Source organism: Canis lupus, chromosome 14 (assembly GCF_011100685.1).
Source record: "Canis lupus familiaris isolate Mischka breed German Shepherd chromosome 14, alternate assembly UU_Cfam_GSD_1.0, whole genome shotgun sequence".
Lineage (NCBI taxonomy): Eukaryota > Metazoa > Chordata > Mammalia > Carnivora > Canidae > Canis > Canis lupus.
The window spans coordinates 392299-408961 of NC_049235.1; the positions used below are offsets into that span (position 1 = coordinate 392299).

At 60.3% G+C, this 16663-nt stretch overlaps 1 protein-coding gene across 10 annotated transcripts in view; it reads right to left on the reverse strand.

Moving 5' to 3' along the window:
- OBSCN (obscurin, cytoskeletal calmodulin and titin-interacting RhoGEF) overlaps positions 1-16663 on the reverse strand; it is a 123205-nt gene that overhangs the window by 54589 nt on the left and 51953 nt on the right. For all 10 annotated transcript variants that reach the window (XM_038556423.1, XM_038556421.1, XM_038556420.1 and 7 more), the window contains 21 exons: positions 15128-15403; positions 12869-13144; positions 10650-10925; positions 9544-9828; positions 9063-9329; positions 8624-8893; positions 7647-7913; positions 7134-7400; positions 6828-6940; positions 6561-6714; positions 6251-6412; positions 6073-6177; positions 5525-5791; positions 5158-5427; positions 4753-5019; positions 4401-4667; positions 4043-4309; positions 2740-3012; positions 1982-2248; positions 1560-1826; positions 53-325 (listed from right to left, as the gene is read on the reverse strand). In XM_038556423.1, the coding sequence (XP_038412351.1) occupies positions 53-325; positions 1560-1826; positions 1982-2248; positions 2740-3012; positions 4043-4309; positions 4401-4667; positions 4753-5019; positions 5158-5427; positions 5525-5791; positions 6073-6177; positions 6251-6412; positions 6561-6714; positions 6828-6940; positions 7134-7400; positions 7647-7913; positions 8624-8893; positions 9063-9329; positions 9544-9828; positions 10650-10925; positions 12869-13144; positions 15128-15403 (5136 nt within the window). The remainder of the gene's footprint in view (positions 1-52; positions 326-1559; positions 1827-1981; positions 2249-2739; positions 3013-4042; positions 4310-4400; positions 4668-4752; positions 5020-5157; positions 5428-5524; positions 5792-6072; positions 6178-6250; positions 6413-6560; positions 6715-6827; positions 6941-7133; positions 7401-7646; positions 7914-8623; positions 8894-9062; positions 9330-9543; positions 9829-10649; positions 10926-12868; positions 13145-15127; positions 15404-16663) is intronic.

Sequence of the window (16663 nt, forward strand, 5' to 3'; positions counted from 1 at the left end):
CACCCTCCAGCCCAGGGACCAGACCCCTCAGGGCACAGATCATACCACCCACCTGTGACCCGAAGGGTGGCCGAGGCCCGCTGGTCCCCTGCCTCAAAGTGGATGGTGCCCGAGTCCTTGAGGGCAAGCTGCCGCAGGGTTAACACGTGGTAGCCACCTGGCTGAACCTCGATCTCATTGAGCTCGTTGGGGTGCAGGGGCGTCTTGTCCAGGAACCAGTGGACAGGCCCATAGTCGGCAGGGGAGATGCGGCAGGAGAAGGTGGCTGAGGCTCCCTCACGCACCTCCACGTCCTCCAGAGCCTCCGTAATGAGTACACGCTGGCCTGCAGAGAACAGAGCAGTAAGTCAGGGTCCCCAGCCACCAGCTCCAAGGGAAACGGTCACTCCCCCAAGACCCGAGCAGGCTCACAGCTCATAGGCCGCAGGTGACAAACCCAGGAACCAGGAAGGGGCGCAGAGCTGAACTGTCCAGGCCCACCTCCAGGGTCCTCCTGCGGAGCACAGAGGCTGGGCGCAGAGGGCCCTCGACTGCTGAACTGTACTCCACACCCGCCTGCATCCATCCCCAAGGTCCCAGACACCATTAAATCCGGGATGAACAAGAGGACCAGGAGTGTGACAACAGTTTTGCCTTCGCTAAAATCAAATTCAAATGCTTTGGAGGATTAGCGACATGAATCATTAGGGACAAAGACCCCACTTCTGCCGTGAACAACGTAGGTGTGGGGACAGCTCAGAAAGCAGTCCTGACGACTACGGTGGATGCTGCTTCCAGGCTCCTCCTGTACCTGCAGGGGTCTGAGGGCTGTGGGGCCATGGAAAGAACTTGGGGGTGACCCAGAAGCTGGCAGCAAGTGCAGAGCAGATGGGAAAGCATGCGAAGACCAACACAACTCTGGCCACACTGCCGACAGCCTCACGACCATGTCTGGTCTTCGCAGACATGGCTTTGCTCCTGTGGGGTCTCACTCTAACCCATGTTGTTTGGACTAAGCATGGGTGCTGCTTTGTTATGGAGCATGGTTTCTAACCTACTCAGGGGTCTCCACGTGAGCTCGCTACACGGCTGGCTGTCATAGAAAAAACACAGCAAGCCTTTGTGGTCTTCCCTTGTTTCCTGTGGACAGATTCCACCCCCCGCCCCGCCCTGGGGGACCCTGCCCTGAGCCTGGATGCTGGCCCTGGTGATGAGGGCAGTGCACTCCCCTGCTAGACACGTGCGCCCTATGGCCCTGGGCAGCCACAGCTCCTACGGCAGGCCCGTTCCCCTATCTGTGAGATGGGGGAGTAACCCTCAGGCTACCCACAGGTACAGCTGCTACTCACACCTGAGACCTCCCAGGCCCCCACATCCCATGTGCAATCCTTCCCGAACCCCGGGGCCAGCACACAGGAGGGGCTCTCAGCAAACAGCTGCATGAGGACACCCACACCGTCACACCAGGTCCCTCCAGGAGTGCCTCGGTGACAATACCCCCAGTGCTGGAAGTGTCAGGGATCAGGTCCGACGGCCTCCAAGCCCATGTTCAACAAAGCTTGTGCCCACCCGGGCCTCACCTTGCACCAGGAGCCGGGCCTGGGAAGAGGCCTGGCCAATGTCACAGGTGTAGGTGTCACTGTCTGCCTTCTCCAGGGCATTGATGGTGAGCTTCAAGGTCAGGCCCTCCTGGCTGGGCACGTGCTTCCTTGAGGCATGCAGTTCTGTGACACCCTTGCGCCAGGTCACCATGGCTGCGGGATGCTCTGTCTTGCACATGAACACAGCCGTGCCCTTCTCTTCCACCTGCACATCAGCGAGCTCCTCCATGAATCTGTTTGCCTTTTCTGGGAAGGGGTGGAAGGAGGGGAGGTTGAAGGCAGCACACACCCCATGCCAGCCCCTCAGGATGGGGAATGGCCCCCATCCTGCACAGATCCCCTGCTGAGCCAGGAGGGGAAGAGGCCATGGGGACCCATGCCGGGATCTCTGGTAGGGTCACCTTCCACACAGACGGTCGCCGTAGTCTTGGAAGCCTCTGTCTCACATGAGTATTGGCCCGAATCCCTGAGTGAGACTGCATGGACCACCAGCATGGCCCGAGTGCCTTCCGTGACCAGCTCGTACTTCTGACTGTTGCGAATGGACTTCCCATCCCTTAGCCACCGCACCGGGGTGCTGGCCCGAGACAGCTCACAGCTCAGCACCACATCGTCGCCCGGAGCGGCCCGCTGGTCCTCCAGGGGCTTCGTGATATCCACTGGCCTCTCTGAAGAGAGCAGAGCAGCCACACATGAGGCCCAGCCAGGCCCTAGCCATGCTGAGGGAGAGGCCAAGACCACAAAACCTATACAGAGCCCCCATGGTCACAGGGGAGGGTTGGGGAGGGGAAACATGAGACCACAGACTCAGGCCTCAGGATCACTCAGATCCCCAGCATCTGCTGTGAACCAAATCACGCAGCCGTGTTTCTGCCAGGTGCACGAGCTCAGGAACGCCAGTGGTGGTGCCACAAGCTCAGGGGGCTGCCCAGCTGTGGGACCACACAGTAGACACCAGAAACTCTGCTCCCGCCCACACACTGGACGATCTCACCCTCTGGAGTGAGCTCCCTTGGGAAACTAAACCCCCAGCACCTCAACAGATGCCTCTGGGCCCCCCCAGGGAAGCTCCCCAGGCCTGGGGAACAGAGTCCTAGCAGTGCCCATCCTAGCCCGCGGTCCCGCTCCACCTCCAGCCTGCCCTGCGGGTGATGCTCACCTCTGACAATGAGGGAGGCCTTGGAGGTGAGGTCCCGCATGGAGAACACCACCTCCCCAGCGTCACTAGCAGCAGCATCTCGGACAGCCAAGGTGTACTTGCGGCCCTGGCGTGTGGCCCGGAAGCGGCCAGAATCTCCCACCATCTTGCCGCCCACGGTCCATGTGGCTGCATCGCCGGTGCTCTCGTGGGACAGGACACACTCAAAGCTGCAGCTCTGGCCCTCCAGCACCTCCACTGTCTTGAGTCTCTTGGTGATGCCTACGTGCAGGTCTGAGGGCCACAGGAGACGGTGGTCATGCCAGCCAGGATGCCAGATCTACATGCCCTGTCACAAGGGCTGAGACCTCACTCCCACCCTCCAGCCCCAGTCTTGGTGGGCCTGCTGACCCCCAGCCTCCAGCTGGCCAAACCCTGGCGTTTGCATCACCGAGGGCTGTTGCAACCAGTGTGATCGCCATCCTATCTTACAGAGAGCAATCACCGTCCACAGTAGTCATGAGCTCAAAAGCTCCTGAGCTTCCAGTGTCCCCTTCCTGAAGGGGAAGGATGGGTGCCCCAAGTGAAGGGGCCCTCCAGCTCCCAAACTCACCACACTGCCCTGTCCTCTTCCCTGAACCATCTCAAACCTCACCAGACCTTTAGAGACCTGCCACAGGGTGACCAGGGCACAACCCTGCCATGTACATGCAAGAAGGGAGAATGGGCCGGGACAGCAGTGCACATAGGAGGCCAGGCCCAGGCTGAGAGGGACATCTGAAGGGACCCTGGTGTCCCGGGGGGTGAGAGGGCTGATGCTGCCCTGCTGGCAGGTGACCTATGACATGGCTGCCTAACAAACTAGAAGGTGGTCTGCCAACAACCACCTTCGCCGGGCAGTGCCTGCAGCCTGGGAGTCCTTCTAGGGCATCCTATGTCTGACACCTGGGCCTCTGCCACAGGCTGCCTCCAAGAGGTAACCCCTGACTACCCTCTGCACCCCTGCAACTGCTCGCACAGACCCTGGTGCAGAGCGAGGTCTCCAGCCTCTGCAGAATCCCTGGCACCTGGTGACCCTATCAAACAGGGCCAGCCCAGTGTCCCCAGCCCGACCTTGCTCGGCATCGCTCACGCCCTGCCTGCACCTGGGCCTGCTCAGATCATACGAACCTGCTCCTCCAGGAGTTCGCGCTGACCGCTCGGTCTGCAGCAGCTTCTGGCCTTGGAGAATGGGTGCCCCCCTCCCCCGACCCTTTCCCCTGCCCTGGGCTCAGTCCCGCCCCTGGCCCAGTCCCACCCCCTGAAGCTAACCCCTGCCACACACCGTGCACAATGACTTGGGCGCGGGTCTCCTCCAAGCCCACGCTGCAAGTGTAGAGGCCGGTGTCGTCCCGGCTCAAGTCGTGCACCACGAGCCCACGCGTCCCCGCTGTGTGCAGGAAGTCATACTTGTCGCTGGGGCCCAGCTCCACGTCGTCCTTTCGCCACACCACGCAGGCCTGGGGGTCTGAGACCTCGCACTGCAGGGCCAGCGTGCCCCGTTCCTCCGCGGATACATCGTCCAAGGCCTTCAGGAACACTACCGGCTTTGCTGGGGGGGAGAGGGTGGGGAGCTGAGCCAGTGCCACCTCCTGCCTGCGGAGAGCACCCCCCCACACCGGAGGACCCCAGGGACGCCTCACCCTTGACCTCCAGGCGGGCGGTAGCCGACACTTTGGGGGAGGAGACGCGCACGGTGCCTGTGTCCACCCGCCGGACCCGCTTCAGCACCAGCGTGTGGCAACGGCCCTCGTGGGTGATCTCGTGGAAGCTGTCGTTGTACAGAGGCGCGCCGTTGAGCGACCACTCCACCTCCTCGTCCTCATGGGACAGCTCGCATGAGAAACAGGCCCGGCCCTCCTCCGTGACTTGTGCGTCCTGCAGTGGCTGCGTCACGGTCACCTCGCGGGCTGCCAGGAGCACAGCGGCTGCTCAGCACCCGCCACAGGCGCCCCCGGCCCCGGCCCCCTCCCGGACCCTGCGCACCCCCGCTACCTTCCACCGTGACCTGGGCACTGCTCTGGGCGCTGCCAGCCTGGCACCGGTAGATGCCTGCATCAGCAGGCGTGAGGCGGAGAATGCGCAGCTCAGCCATGTGGCCCTCCAGCATCATCTTGAACTTCTCCGAGGGTGCCAGGGGCGTGTCCTCCTTGTACCACTGCACAGCCTTGGGGGGCGGCTTGAAGTCACAGGACAGGACCACTGACTGCAGCTCGCGCCCTGCCTTGGGCTCCAGCGGCCGTGTGAGCACCATGGGGATGTCTGCAATTGGAGGGGAGAGGGTAGCGCTGCGGACACGGAGGGCCCCCCGGGGTCCCCACAGCCCGAGGAGGTTACCCCCACCTGTGCCAGGTCCATGCCAGATCCATGAGCAGCCTACCTGTGGGGCCACGCCCTCACCTGAGACCACCAGGCGCGCAGTGGAGCGCGACTTGCCAATGGTGAAGTGCACTGGGCCGGTCATGGTGGAGCAGGTGCGCCGCAGTGTCAGCCGGTGCACGGTGCCCTCCTGCTCCATGCCCACATTGGCCCCGGCCTGCAGCACTGTCTTTCCCAGGAGCCACTTGGGTGGCCGCACCGATGGGATGGAAGTCTCACACTCAAACCAGGCAGGGGCAGGTTCCATCACTGTCATGTCCTGCAGGCCGCGCACGATGGTGATGGATTGCTCTGTGGGCAAGGGGCTGGTCACCGGCGGCGTCCCATAGGGAGGACCGCCAGCCGCTCCCGGGACGCTGGAGAGGTGCTCACACTGCCCTGCCCGCACCTTCCACGAAGAACTGGGCGCTTGTCTTCACGTCCCCAGCATCGCAGGTGTAGGTGTCTTCGTCCTCGGGCTGCACATCCTTGATGACTAGCTTCCGGTAGAGGCCGTCACTGACCATCTCGTACTTGGGCCCAGAATGCAATTCCACGCTGCCCTTGAACCACTGCACCTGGGCGCTGGCCCGAGACATCTGGCACTCCAGCACTCCGCGGTGCTTCTCCATGGCTATCTTGTCCCGCAGCGGGCGCAAGATGGTCACTGGCAGCTCTGTGGGTGTGGCCCATGAGGAAGCGGGGTTCTCAGGGCGCCCAGAACCCTACCCTCACTGTGGCCTGGGGGCTCTGCCTCTGTGTCCTCCTGGCACCAGGCTGGGCCCCTGCGCTGGGGCAGAACAGCCCATGCTGACCCCCTCCCCTCTCACCAGGGCCACTAGGGGGCGACCCCATGTCACCTAGGGGCTTGCTTCTCTGGGGCCCACTTGGAAGACAGGAAAGGGGTGCGTGCTCACTCAGGAGCCATCCAGCACAAACCCTCCCCTGCACTCTCACCTTTCACTCGCAGCTGCGCTCGAGATTCTGCAGTTTCAACCACAAATTTGATCTCCCCTGCATCTTCTACCAGGACCCTCCGGTAGATAAGCGTGTGTGTCCTTCCTGAAAGACGGGCCACTCAGTACTGGGGGACGGAGGGAGGACGTGCCCACCCGAGGCCTGCTGAGCGTCGCACCTTCCTGGCGGATGCGCACGTTGTCACTGGGCCGGAGCTTGCTGCCCTCCCAGAACCACTCTGCTGGCACCTCATCGAGAGAGACCTCACAGGAGAAGGTGGCGCCCTCCTTCTCCATCACCTCCACATCCTCCAGAGGCCTCACGATCTGGACCTTGCGACCTGGGGTAACAAGCCAGGCCCTGTCACACACAGACACACGGAGCTTTCCCCCTCCCCCGACTACTGAGGAGCACAGGGCAGGGCAGAGCAAGGGGGCTCAGCATTCGGCTGGGAAATGCAGGGAGGCCTGGACCCCTAATCTGCCCACCTTGCACCTTCAGGGAGGCTGAGCTCTGCGTGTCGTGGGCGTCACACACGTACACGCCCTGGTCCCCGAGCTCACACCGGTAAATGATGAGACTCCGACATGCACCTTGGGCCACCATGCCCACTGTCTTGCCCACCCGCAGCTCCACGCCGTCCTAAGGAGGGATGAGGTCAGGTCAGACACTGGAGCTGCCCAACAGAGCCACCCCACCCCTGCGAGGCCACAAACAGGCAGGGGGAGCCCAGGACTCCCGCAACAGGGAGGTACCTTCAGCCAGCGTACATCCACGTTGGGGCGTGACAGCTCACACTCCAGGGTCACCTTGTCCTTCTCTGTGGCCACTATGTCCTGCAGGGGGCGGCTGAACCTCACAGGCAGCTCTAGGTTGGCAGGACAGGAGAAGTGAGAGGCAGGGTGGTGGGGGGAGGGCTAAGCTGGGTGGTATCACATGGCTGGTTCTAGGAATGAGACCCAATGCCCCTGACCCACAGGATTCCACCACCCTGTGCTGCCCGCCTCCCCCAGGGGCAGAGGTGAGGCGCTCTGCAATGGGTCCTGCCCAAGCCCACGCACCAGTGACTACGAGCCGTGCAGACGTGTGCACCCCCTCAGCTTTGAAAGCAATGAGGCCACTGTCCTGTGGCCGCAGCCCGAATAGCGTCAGGGTGTGGATGGGGCCGTGCACCGCCAGCTGGCATGTGGGCCCTGGCTGTAGCCGCAGGCCGTCATGCGTCCAGCTGCCCTCCACATCGTCATGGGACAGCTCCACCTCCATGCTGACCGTGCCCTGCTCCGATGCCTCCACTGCCTGCAGGCCCCGCACCAGCCGGACCTGGCGCACTGCAGGACAAACGCACAGGGAGAGGTGAGCCCCTGTCCGGACACCATGGTCCTCAGGCCACTCACCACCCCAGGGGCCTCAGAGCGGGCCAGCTGTCCAGGAGGGAGAAGCCCACCCCATCCACCCTCGCTACCTTCCTGGCATCCCCCAGGGCCCATCCCTCCAGGGGGACATCTGCTTCCCTCCCCGTCCCATCTCCTTCCCAGTTGCCCACCCCCCAGGCCCAGCCTGCTGCTGCTGCTCACTTTCAACGGTGAGCTTGGCCTGGGTCTTGTCGTCCGGAGTCTCACACCCATAGAAGCCACGGTCAGCAAAACCCACACAGCGAAGAATCAAGCGGTGACTGGTGCTCTCCGCGTGAATCTCCACATTCTTGCCTGGCGCCAGGGCGGTAGCATTCCGCGTCCACTTAACCTCAGGCCACGGCCGAGTCAGCTCCACTTCCATGGTCACCAAGCTCCGCTCTTCCACTGTCTGTGGCTCTAGCTTCTTTCTGAACAGCACTGGGGCCTCTGGGGTCCCAAGCAAGGGAGGTCACTGCAGTCACTGCCACTCTTGGGAAGGCCAGAGCTCGGGGGCCCTTCCACCCCGGCCCACGCCTGGCGGCACAGCTGATCCCCAGCATGATCTCACATGCTGACTCCAGGCTGGGCCCAGCGTGCACCTGTACAGGTACAACTACAGGGGAGGAAGCCCAGGCCCTGGGAGGCTGTGCGTTCCCCAGCATGCCTCTCATCACCAGCTCCCCTACCCCCCATGACCCTGCCATGCCTGGAACTCCTAAGTGTGGTGCAGGCCTCCTAGTCCAGGCCCTGCCACCATCTCCCCAGAAGCTGTGTGCTCACATGACTCCCACTCAGGACCTGCAGCAGCTCCCCAGGGGAGGTCCTGGTGTCAGCCCATCACCACCTCCGGCCTCTGCCTGCACCAGCTGCCAACCCCACTTCCTCCGCTTTGCTCTCCAGGGGGTTTTGGCTTGGGATGCCTACTCCGGGAAGCCTCCCTGGACAGCTTCAACCTCTGCCCACTCCCCAGCCAGATGCATTTTGTAGGAGTTTCCTTTGCCTCCTTCAGAGTAGGTACCTAACACCTGGGCCCCACCCAGAGAAGCCTCCAGGTCACCCAGACCAGCTGTACACAAGCTGGCATCGAGTGCTGCCAGAAAACCAGCCCTTGGGGAGGCCCTCCCTGCCACGAATACACACACTGCACACACACACACCTCGCACGCGGAGAGCAGCAGAGGACAAGACACCCTCAGCCTCCACCGTGATCTGGCCAGAGTCCTCCAGGGTCAGGCTGCACACCGTCAGGCTGTGGCTGGCACCGCTCTGCGAGATTAGAAACTTCTCGCTGGGCTGCAGCAGGGCGCCGTCCCGGAACCACGAGACCGCTGCGTCGCTGGGGGACACGACGCACTGGAAGGTGGCCTCACTGCCCTCCTCGGCCACCACGGCGCTCAACCCCGACGTGAACTTGACCATGCGGGGAGCTGCGGACGGGAATTTTGCTGGAGAAGCGGGAGGAAGGCGGGCGACCAGGTAGAGGCAGAGGCCCCACCTCGCCGGCGTGGACAAAGGACGCCTCCTCCAGGAAGCTGCCCAGGGGCACCCCGCCCACCGCACACCCCACCACCCACCGCGCACCCCACCGCCGCGTACCGCTGACCGTGAGCTGCGCGCTGGTGCGGTCGTCGCGGGTTTCGCAGGCGTACTCCCCTGCATCCTCCAGCCGCAGGCCCGACACGGTGAGCGTGCGCCGGGGCCCCGCGGCTTCCATGCGGAAGCGCTTGCCAGCCCGGAGCTGCGCGCTCCCGTGGCGCCACACGACCTCAGCCTGTGGCGGGCTCAGCTCGCAGGCCAGCGTCACCGTGCCGCCCAGCTCCCCGCTGGCGGGCTCCAGGTGCTGGCAGAACTTGGCTGCCACCTCTGCGGGGGGGGGGGGGGGGGGGGGGCAGGCACATCACTGCGGGGGGGCCCCCCCGAGGCCACCTCTGCGCACAGCACCGGGGCGGTGAGTCCTACTCTGGCTCCGCACAGGGTCGCTGCCCACAGCACCTCCCAGGGGAGCGCACCCCCCCCCCCGCCCCCGCGCCCTCACCCTGCACACACGGGGCTCTGGGGGCCGCCCAGTCCCGCTGACCTTCCACCTGCACGGGGAAATCCTGCCCCTCTGTGCCCACGCGGCAGCTGTAGACCGCGCTGTCCAGGGTTTGCGCTCCGCGGATCTTCAGGGTGTGGGTCACCCCCAGGCTGGCCATTTCATGCCGCTTGCTTCTGCGGATCTCCACGCCGTCCTTGAGCCAGGTCACCGCAGCCACAGAGGGTGTCGCCAGCGTGGCAGTCAGGAATATGTCCTCATGCTCCCTGACCACCAGAGGCTCCCTGCGGCCAGGTTTCTGCAGGGTAGGGGGCTCAGGCTCCGGCTCTGGGGGGGACATCGGTGGGCATAAGAGCAAGGCCCTTGCCTTCCTGTCCTGCGCCCCATCCCACCTAGGAGCCAGACCACCTGCCAGCCACAACCCAGCTCCCAGAGCCAGACAGGGCATCCAGAAGGAGCCACCTGGGACCAAAGGCCTGAGGCCAGGAGCTCTGTCCCTCCCAGAGCTGAGAGCCCAGGATCCCTGCCCACCAGGGAAGGTGGGCCCCATGGGCAAAGACTGCAGGGTGGAAAAGCAAGTGTTTCAAAGAGACCCTGAAACAGCCTGGGCCTGGACCCATGTTTCAGAAGGGCCTCAGGAACAGGGCAGGAGAGGAGATATGATAGGACAACTTGGCCCAGGTCCATGCCCGGATTGGCACCCAAGCAAGTGCTAGACAAAGGACAGCTGGACCCTCAGGATCCCAAGGCCGGAGACCACTCAACTGAGGCTGCATACCTCCACAACAAGGATTTAAAATGGGAAATGTATCTGTTCATAAACCTACACAGAAAAGTTCTTCTGATAGACCAGTCCTTAGCAGGTGCAGGTGACCAAGAAAGCCTCAGTGGCAGGTTTTGTACTAGTTAAGGTACAGATGTGACAGTGAAGACAAAAGCTTAGAGAAGCAGATGCCAAGAACATGCCACAATAGGGCCTGCAGCATGCTGTCTAACCCAAGGACCACGGAAGTGGACAGAGGCCGAGGATGGGCCCATCAACAGACAACCCACCACATGGACAACACACAACAGCTCCCACCGTGTCAAAAAGGCCACCTTTCCAGATTTGTCATGCGCTATAACCTCTACCCAATGCTAGAACCCACCTGCAAACTCGAGACTGAAAAACACCTTCTGGCCCCCGGCCTCGCAGCTGTACTCCCCGGCGTCGGCCCGCCCCGCCTGCTGCACCACCAGCCTCCTGCTGCAGCCCTGGGCCTCCACGTGCACCCTGGAGCTCGCACTCAGCTTCTTCCCGTCCTTGTACCACGTCACCTCCGTCCCGGCCTGGGCCACCTCGCAGCTCAGCGTGGCGCTGCCGCCCGCCTTGGCCTGCACCTCACTGCGTGCTGGCTGCTCCTTGGCAAACACCGGTGTAGGCTCTGGGGACACAGGGGGACATGCAGGGTCAGAGGCACCATCCAAGGGAGGAAGGCAGCACTGGGAGGAGAAAGATTACACGGGGCTGCAGGGGACTGGGAACGTCCCCAGGCTCTGCACCAGCCATGTGACTGGAGAAGCCCCATAGCTTCTCGACCATGAGGGACACGATTCATGTGCCCATCCCTCACTGCTCCGCAGGGGCCCCTAGACGTGGGGACCACACATCGCATCATGGCTCTACACACGCTTTCCAGGTGCGGGGGGGGGGGGGGCGGCACATTCTAAAAGTGTCCCACCTAGTCTGGTTCCAGGTGGGGCTAGAATGTTTATCACCGCCGCATGTGGGCCACCCAGTGAGGCACCTCCATTCTAGGCTGATCCACATGGGCTTGTCCAGGAGCAGACCGTATCTTCTCCTAGAACTCCGTGAGAGCTGCTCCAGTTGGGATCACACATCCTACAACTGCCCCATGTGGGCCCTCCAGGTGAGGACAGTACATTCTAACTCTGCTCCACATAGGCTGTTCCAGGGGCACCACACATCCCATCATTGCCCCACCTGGGCTGTTCCAGAGGGGAGTCTGGGACACTTCTGTGTACATGGACTCTGTGGTCATGATACATGGATTGTTCTACTTTCCCGGAGGACATTCGACATTTCTGTAGAGTTTGAAGGCAACTTTCCCCCGCTATGGTCTACAAAGCTTCCGAGTCTCCATGCCGTTTCCTATCTTAGTATTTTCAACTGGTGTCTATCTGGTGGAGTCCCTGTACTTCCCCCAGCATCTCTGTCACTGTCTGCGGACTCATGAGGCCTGGCACCTCCCCCAGTATTCCTGGGCTGCCCACTCCTGGTTGCTCCACTGTGGGGACACGGTTCATGTCTCTGCTCATTCACCAACAGTACTGTCTTTTCTCTACTCATTTTAAGGCACTCTTTCCTTAAAAGTTAGAGACTGACAACTATGTGTCTAAAGTTGTTTTCCCAAATCTGTGGCTTGCCTTTTCACTCTCTTATGGCCTCTTCAGAGGAATGAAATTCTCAATGCTAGTGTCATCACATATGTCTATCTCGTCCTATTGCATTCAGAGCTTTCAAGTTCTATGGAAGGAATCTTTCCTTACCCGAATCTTCAAACAACTGTGTGTCATCTGAAGGTTTCATGGTTGCTATCCTACCAGGACATGGCTTTTGGGTGTTGTGTGAATTCCATTACAGTTTAATTTTTTCCCAATTTTAAATGATTCAAGCACCGTTTATGAAAACAACTCCTCTCTCCTTATCGTATAGACATTGCAGTAAAAACAAACAAACCTGCGGTTCGGCAGGAGCCCGTGTATGCAAAACTCTGTTTCTGTTTTGTTTTGACCCCTTGATCTGCAAACTACCCCTGCACCGAGCTGCACAGATACCGCATATCCATGTGAAAAACAATATCCTGAAGCAACTAAGACAGGATAATCTAAAGTTTAGTTGAGATATTTCCAAATATGATTATATGGTCAAAACCTCCCCTATTGGTTTCAAGAAACTGAAATGTCTCTCGCTAAGAAGAACCCCGGACAGTGCCCCCCAGAAAAGCACAGTCACATAACCAAGGTGTGAGATGCTTAGTCTACTTGATGCCTCTACCCGAGCGTGGAGCACAGCCATCATCCTGGTCACCGAGGAACTCTGGGAGGGTTCTGTGCAGGTGCTCAGATGCATGACTAAGCATTAGGACGTGACAGCACCGCTCGGGGCGCAAAAACGGCCCTGTCACTGCACACACACACCCTTCTCATTAAACCTCCATCCGTCCAGCCATGGCTACGAAAATAGAAGGCAACAGGATGGCAGAGGTGAAAAGGTGAGGACGGATGCAGGGAGCAGCAGGGCCTACGGGGTGTGTAATGCAATCCCTTCATCACCTCCACACAAGACTCAGTTGGTGGAACTGACCTGCGACGTCCAGGCGGAAGGACACCTTCTGGCCCCCGGCCTCGCAGCTGTACTCCCCGGCGTCGGCCCGCCCCGCCTGCTGCACCACCAGCCTCCTGCTGCAGCCCTGGGCCTCCACGTGCACCCTGGAGCTCGCACTCAGCTTCTTCCCGTCCTTGTACCACGTCACCTCCGTCCCGGCCTGGGCCACCTCGCAGCTCAGCGTGGCGCTGCCGCCCGCCTTGGCCTGCACCTCACTGCGTGCTGGCTGCTCCTTGGCAAACACCGGTGTAGGCTCTGGGGACACAGGGGGACGCGTGATCAAAACCTTATCTAAGTCAAGATGCAGTACTGGGCGGTGCCTGGGTGGCTCAGGTCATGATCTCAGGGTCCTGGGATTGAGCTCTGCATCGGGGCGGGGCGGGGGCGGGGGGGGGGGGCGGTTGTCCCTGCTCAGCAAGGAATCTGCTTCTCCCTCTCCCTCTGCTGCTCCCCCTGCTTGTGCTCTCTGAAATAAATAAAATCTTTAAAAAAAAAAAAAGGAAAAGATGCAGCACTGGGGAAGCGGGAGTACCCAGGAAGCTGGGATGTTCTCCAGGCTGGGCACCAGCTGTGTGGCCCTCAATCCCACATGGGTCCCTGCTCCCACCGACTCTGTGCCGACAGCTATTGGTGATGGGCTGGGGGGTAATGAAGCTGTACCTCTATCCCCCGTGTGATGCTTCCGACAGACTGGTGTCACCTTGCTCATACTTCGTCTCCCGTAGAGACCCTGAAATCCATGACAGACCTACACTATGAAGTGTTTCTACAGCCCCGGCCTGCTTTGCTATAGAACTTACGCTACCACGTAAAATGAGATAAGAGCACAGCTCCTTTCCTATTCTGTATAAGAAAGTCCACGAGCAAGAAGTGATTAAATTCCAGCATATCTGGAAGAATTCACCCGGCAAGCCTTTGGACTCACACGTGGATTCACAAAGACATTTTGTTACTGGCGCTACATCCCGGCGGGGCCGTTTGCATTGTCTACTTCTCCTAAGATTTTCTTGGAGAGAGAGGAAGAGAGAAAGCAAGCGGGGGGAGGGGGGCAGGCAGAGGGAGAAGGAGACCCCCGTTAAGCAGGGAGCCCGACACAGCTCGATCCTGGGAGCATGGGAACAGGACCTGAGCCGAAGGCAGACGCTTCACCCACAGACCCACCCGGGGAGCCCCACTGTTGACTTCATACATCAGTTTGATTTCCTTTCCTACAACCACTGGGACAACGTGTCATCACCATTCTGATTCTCTTGCATTAAATGGTGTCAGACTGTCTTAAACAGCAAGTCGAAAAGGCGCACAGCCGCCGTGGCGGTGTCCACGCACGCCCGCGGGTCACGATCTCCTGAGACAACAGCAGTCCACTGTGTGCGGCCCCAGGACCAGGGCGGGGCTGCGCTGACCCTCATCCGAGACACGGAACATAAAGACAAAGTCACAGGATTCTCTGAGAACCGGCCCGGGAGGCACAGCTCATGGACCCCCATCGCAGACCCTTTTTGCCAGTCGAGGGGGGGGCCGCCACCACAGCGCTCTGGGTCACAAGTGTGCCCATGGGCTGCGTACTCCTCTCCCTCTCTCAACCCTTGCCTCGGAATCCCACGGAGTTCTAACACGGGATATCCTAACTGAAGACAAAATGATACAGGACGAGCTTTGTGGAGACAGCTCCCGAACACACGCCTGTTGCACCACGGGTGCTTGGCTACCACTTCCATGCTCACTATTTCCTTGAGGCTCTGCCATGAGCATCTCTCTGGCCTCTGTGCAGAGAGGCTCCATACCCGTGTGCAAGGACAGAAGCACGCCCAGGACACCTAAAACCTCCATCACAAACACGCAGTGTCGAGATAATTCCAAGGATGACCGGGTGCCCGCGTGCTTGCCCTGGGTACTGGACTCCATACGTCTCTCGATGGTGAGAAACACCCAACGAGGCCTCTGGGAACCACTAGAGCATCCACAGGTGAGGACATCTGGTCAACTATGGCCGGGACACCAAATGGAGCCCAGGTGCAGGACGGCAAAGAACAACCGTGCATTCCGAACGAGTGGCTGAGGGTTGCCCACGGGGGGCCCATTCCCTTCAGTAAACCCTCGCCCGGCAACATCTCTGGGATCAGACACCAGACAGAAAGTGGCAGCTGGGAGGAAGGGACAGGAAAGCTCCCGGGTCCGTCTGGGCTGTGGGCTAGTGTGACCATCGCCTGTAATCCAGGCTATTCTCCGCGAACTGACCTGCGACGTCCAGGCGGAAGGACACCTTCTGGCCCCCGGCCTCGCAGCTGTACTCCCCGGCGTCGGCCCGCCCCGCCTGCTGCACCACCAGCCTCCTGCTGCAGCCCTGGGCCTCCACGTGCACCCTGGAGCTCGCACTCAGCTTCTTCCCGTCCTTGTACCACGTCACCTCCGTCCCGGCCTGGGCCACCTCGCAGCTCAGCGTGGCGCTGCCGCCCGCCTTGGCCTGCACCTCACTGCGTGCTGGCTGCTCCTTGGCAAACACCGGTGTAGGCTCTGGGGACACAGGGGGACATGCAGGGTCAGAGGCACCATCCAAGGGAGGAAGGCAGCACTGGGAGGAGAAAGATTACACGGGGCTGCAGGGGACTGGGAACGTCCCCAGGCTCTGCACCAGCCATGTGACTGGAGAAGCCCCATAGCTTCTCGACCATGAGGGACACGATTCATGTGCCCATCCCTCACTGCTCCGCAGGGGCCCCTAGACGTGGGGACCACACATCGCATCATGGCTCTACACACGCTTTCCAGGTGGGGGGGGGGGGGGCGGCACATTCTAAAAGTGTCCCACCTAGTCTGGTTCCAGGTGGGGCTAGAATGTTTATCACCGCCGCATGTGGGCCACCCAGTGAGGCACCTCCATTCTAGGCTGATCCACATGGGCTTGTCCAGGAGCAGACCGTATCTTCTCCTAGAACTCCGTGAGAGCTGCTCCAGTTGGGATCACACATCCTACAACTGCCCCATGTGGGCCCTCCAGGTGAGGACAGTACATTCTAACTCTGCTCCACATAGGCTGTTCCAGGGGCACCACACATCCCATCATTGCCCCACCTGGGCTGTTCCAGAGGGGAGTCTGGGACACTTCTGTGTACATGGACTCTGTGGTCATGATACATGGATTGTTCTACTTTCCCGGAGGACATTCGACATTTCTGTAGAGTTTGAAGGCAACTTTCCCCCGCTATGGTCTACAAAGCTTCCGAGTCTCCATGCCGTTTCCTATCTTAGTATTTTCAACTGGTGTCTATCTGGTGGAGTCCCTGTACTTCCCCCAGCATCTCTGTCACTGTCTGCGGACTCATGAGGCCTGGCACCTCCCCCAGTATTCCTGGGCTGCCCACTCCTGGTTGCTCCACTGTGGGGACACGGTTCATGTCTCTGCTCATTCACCAACAGTACTGTCTTTTCTCTACTCATTTTAAGGCACTCTTTCCTTAAAAGTTAGAGACTGACAACTATGTGTTTAAAGTTGTTTTCCCAAATCTGTGGCTTGCCTTTTCACTCTCTTATGGCCTCTTCAGAGGAATGAAATTCTCAATGCTAGTGTCATCACATATGTCTATCTCGTCCTATTGCATTCAGAGCTTTCAAGTTCTATGGAAGGAATCTTTCCTTACCCGAATCTTCAAACAACTGTGTGTCATCTGAAGGTTTCATGGTTGCTATCCTACCAGGACATGGCTTTTGGGTGTTGTGTGAATTCCATTACAGTTTAATTTTTTCCCAATTTTAAATGATTCAAGCACCGTTTAT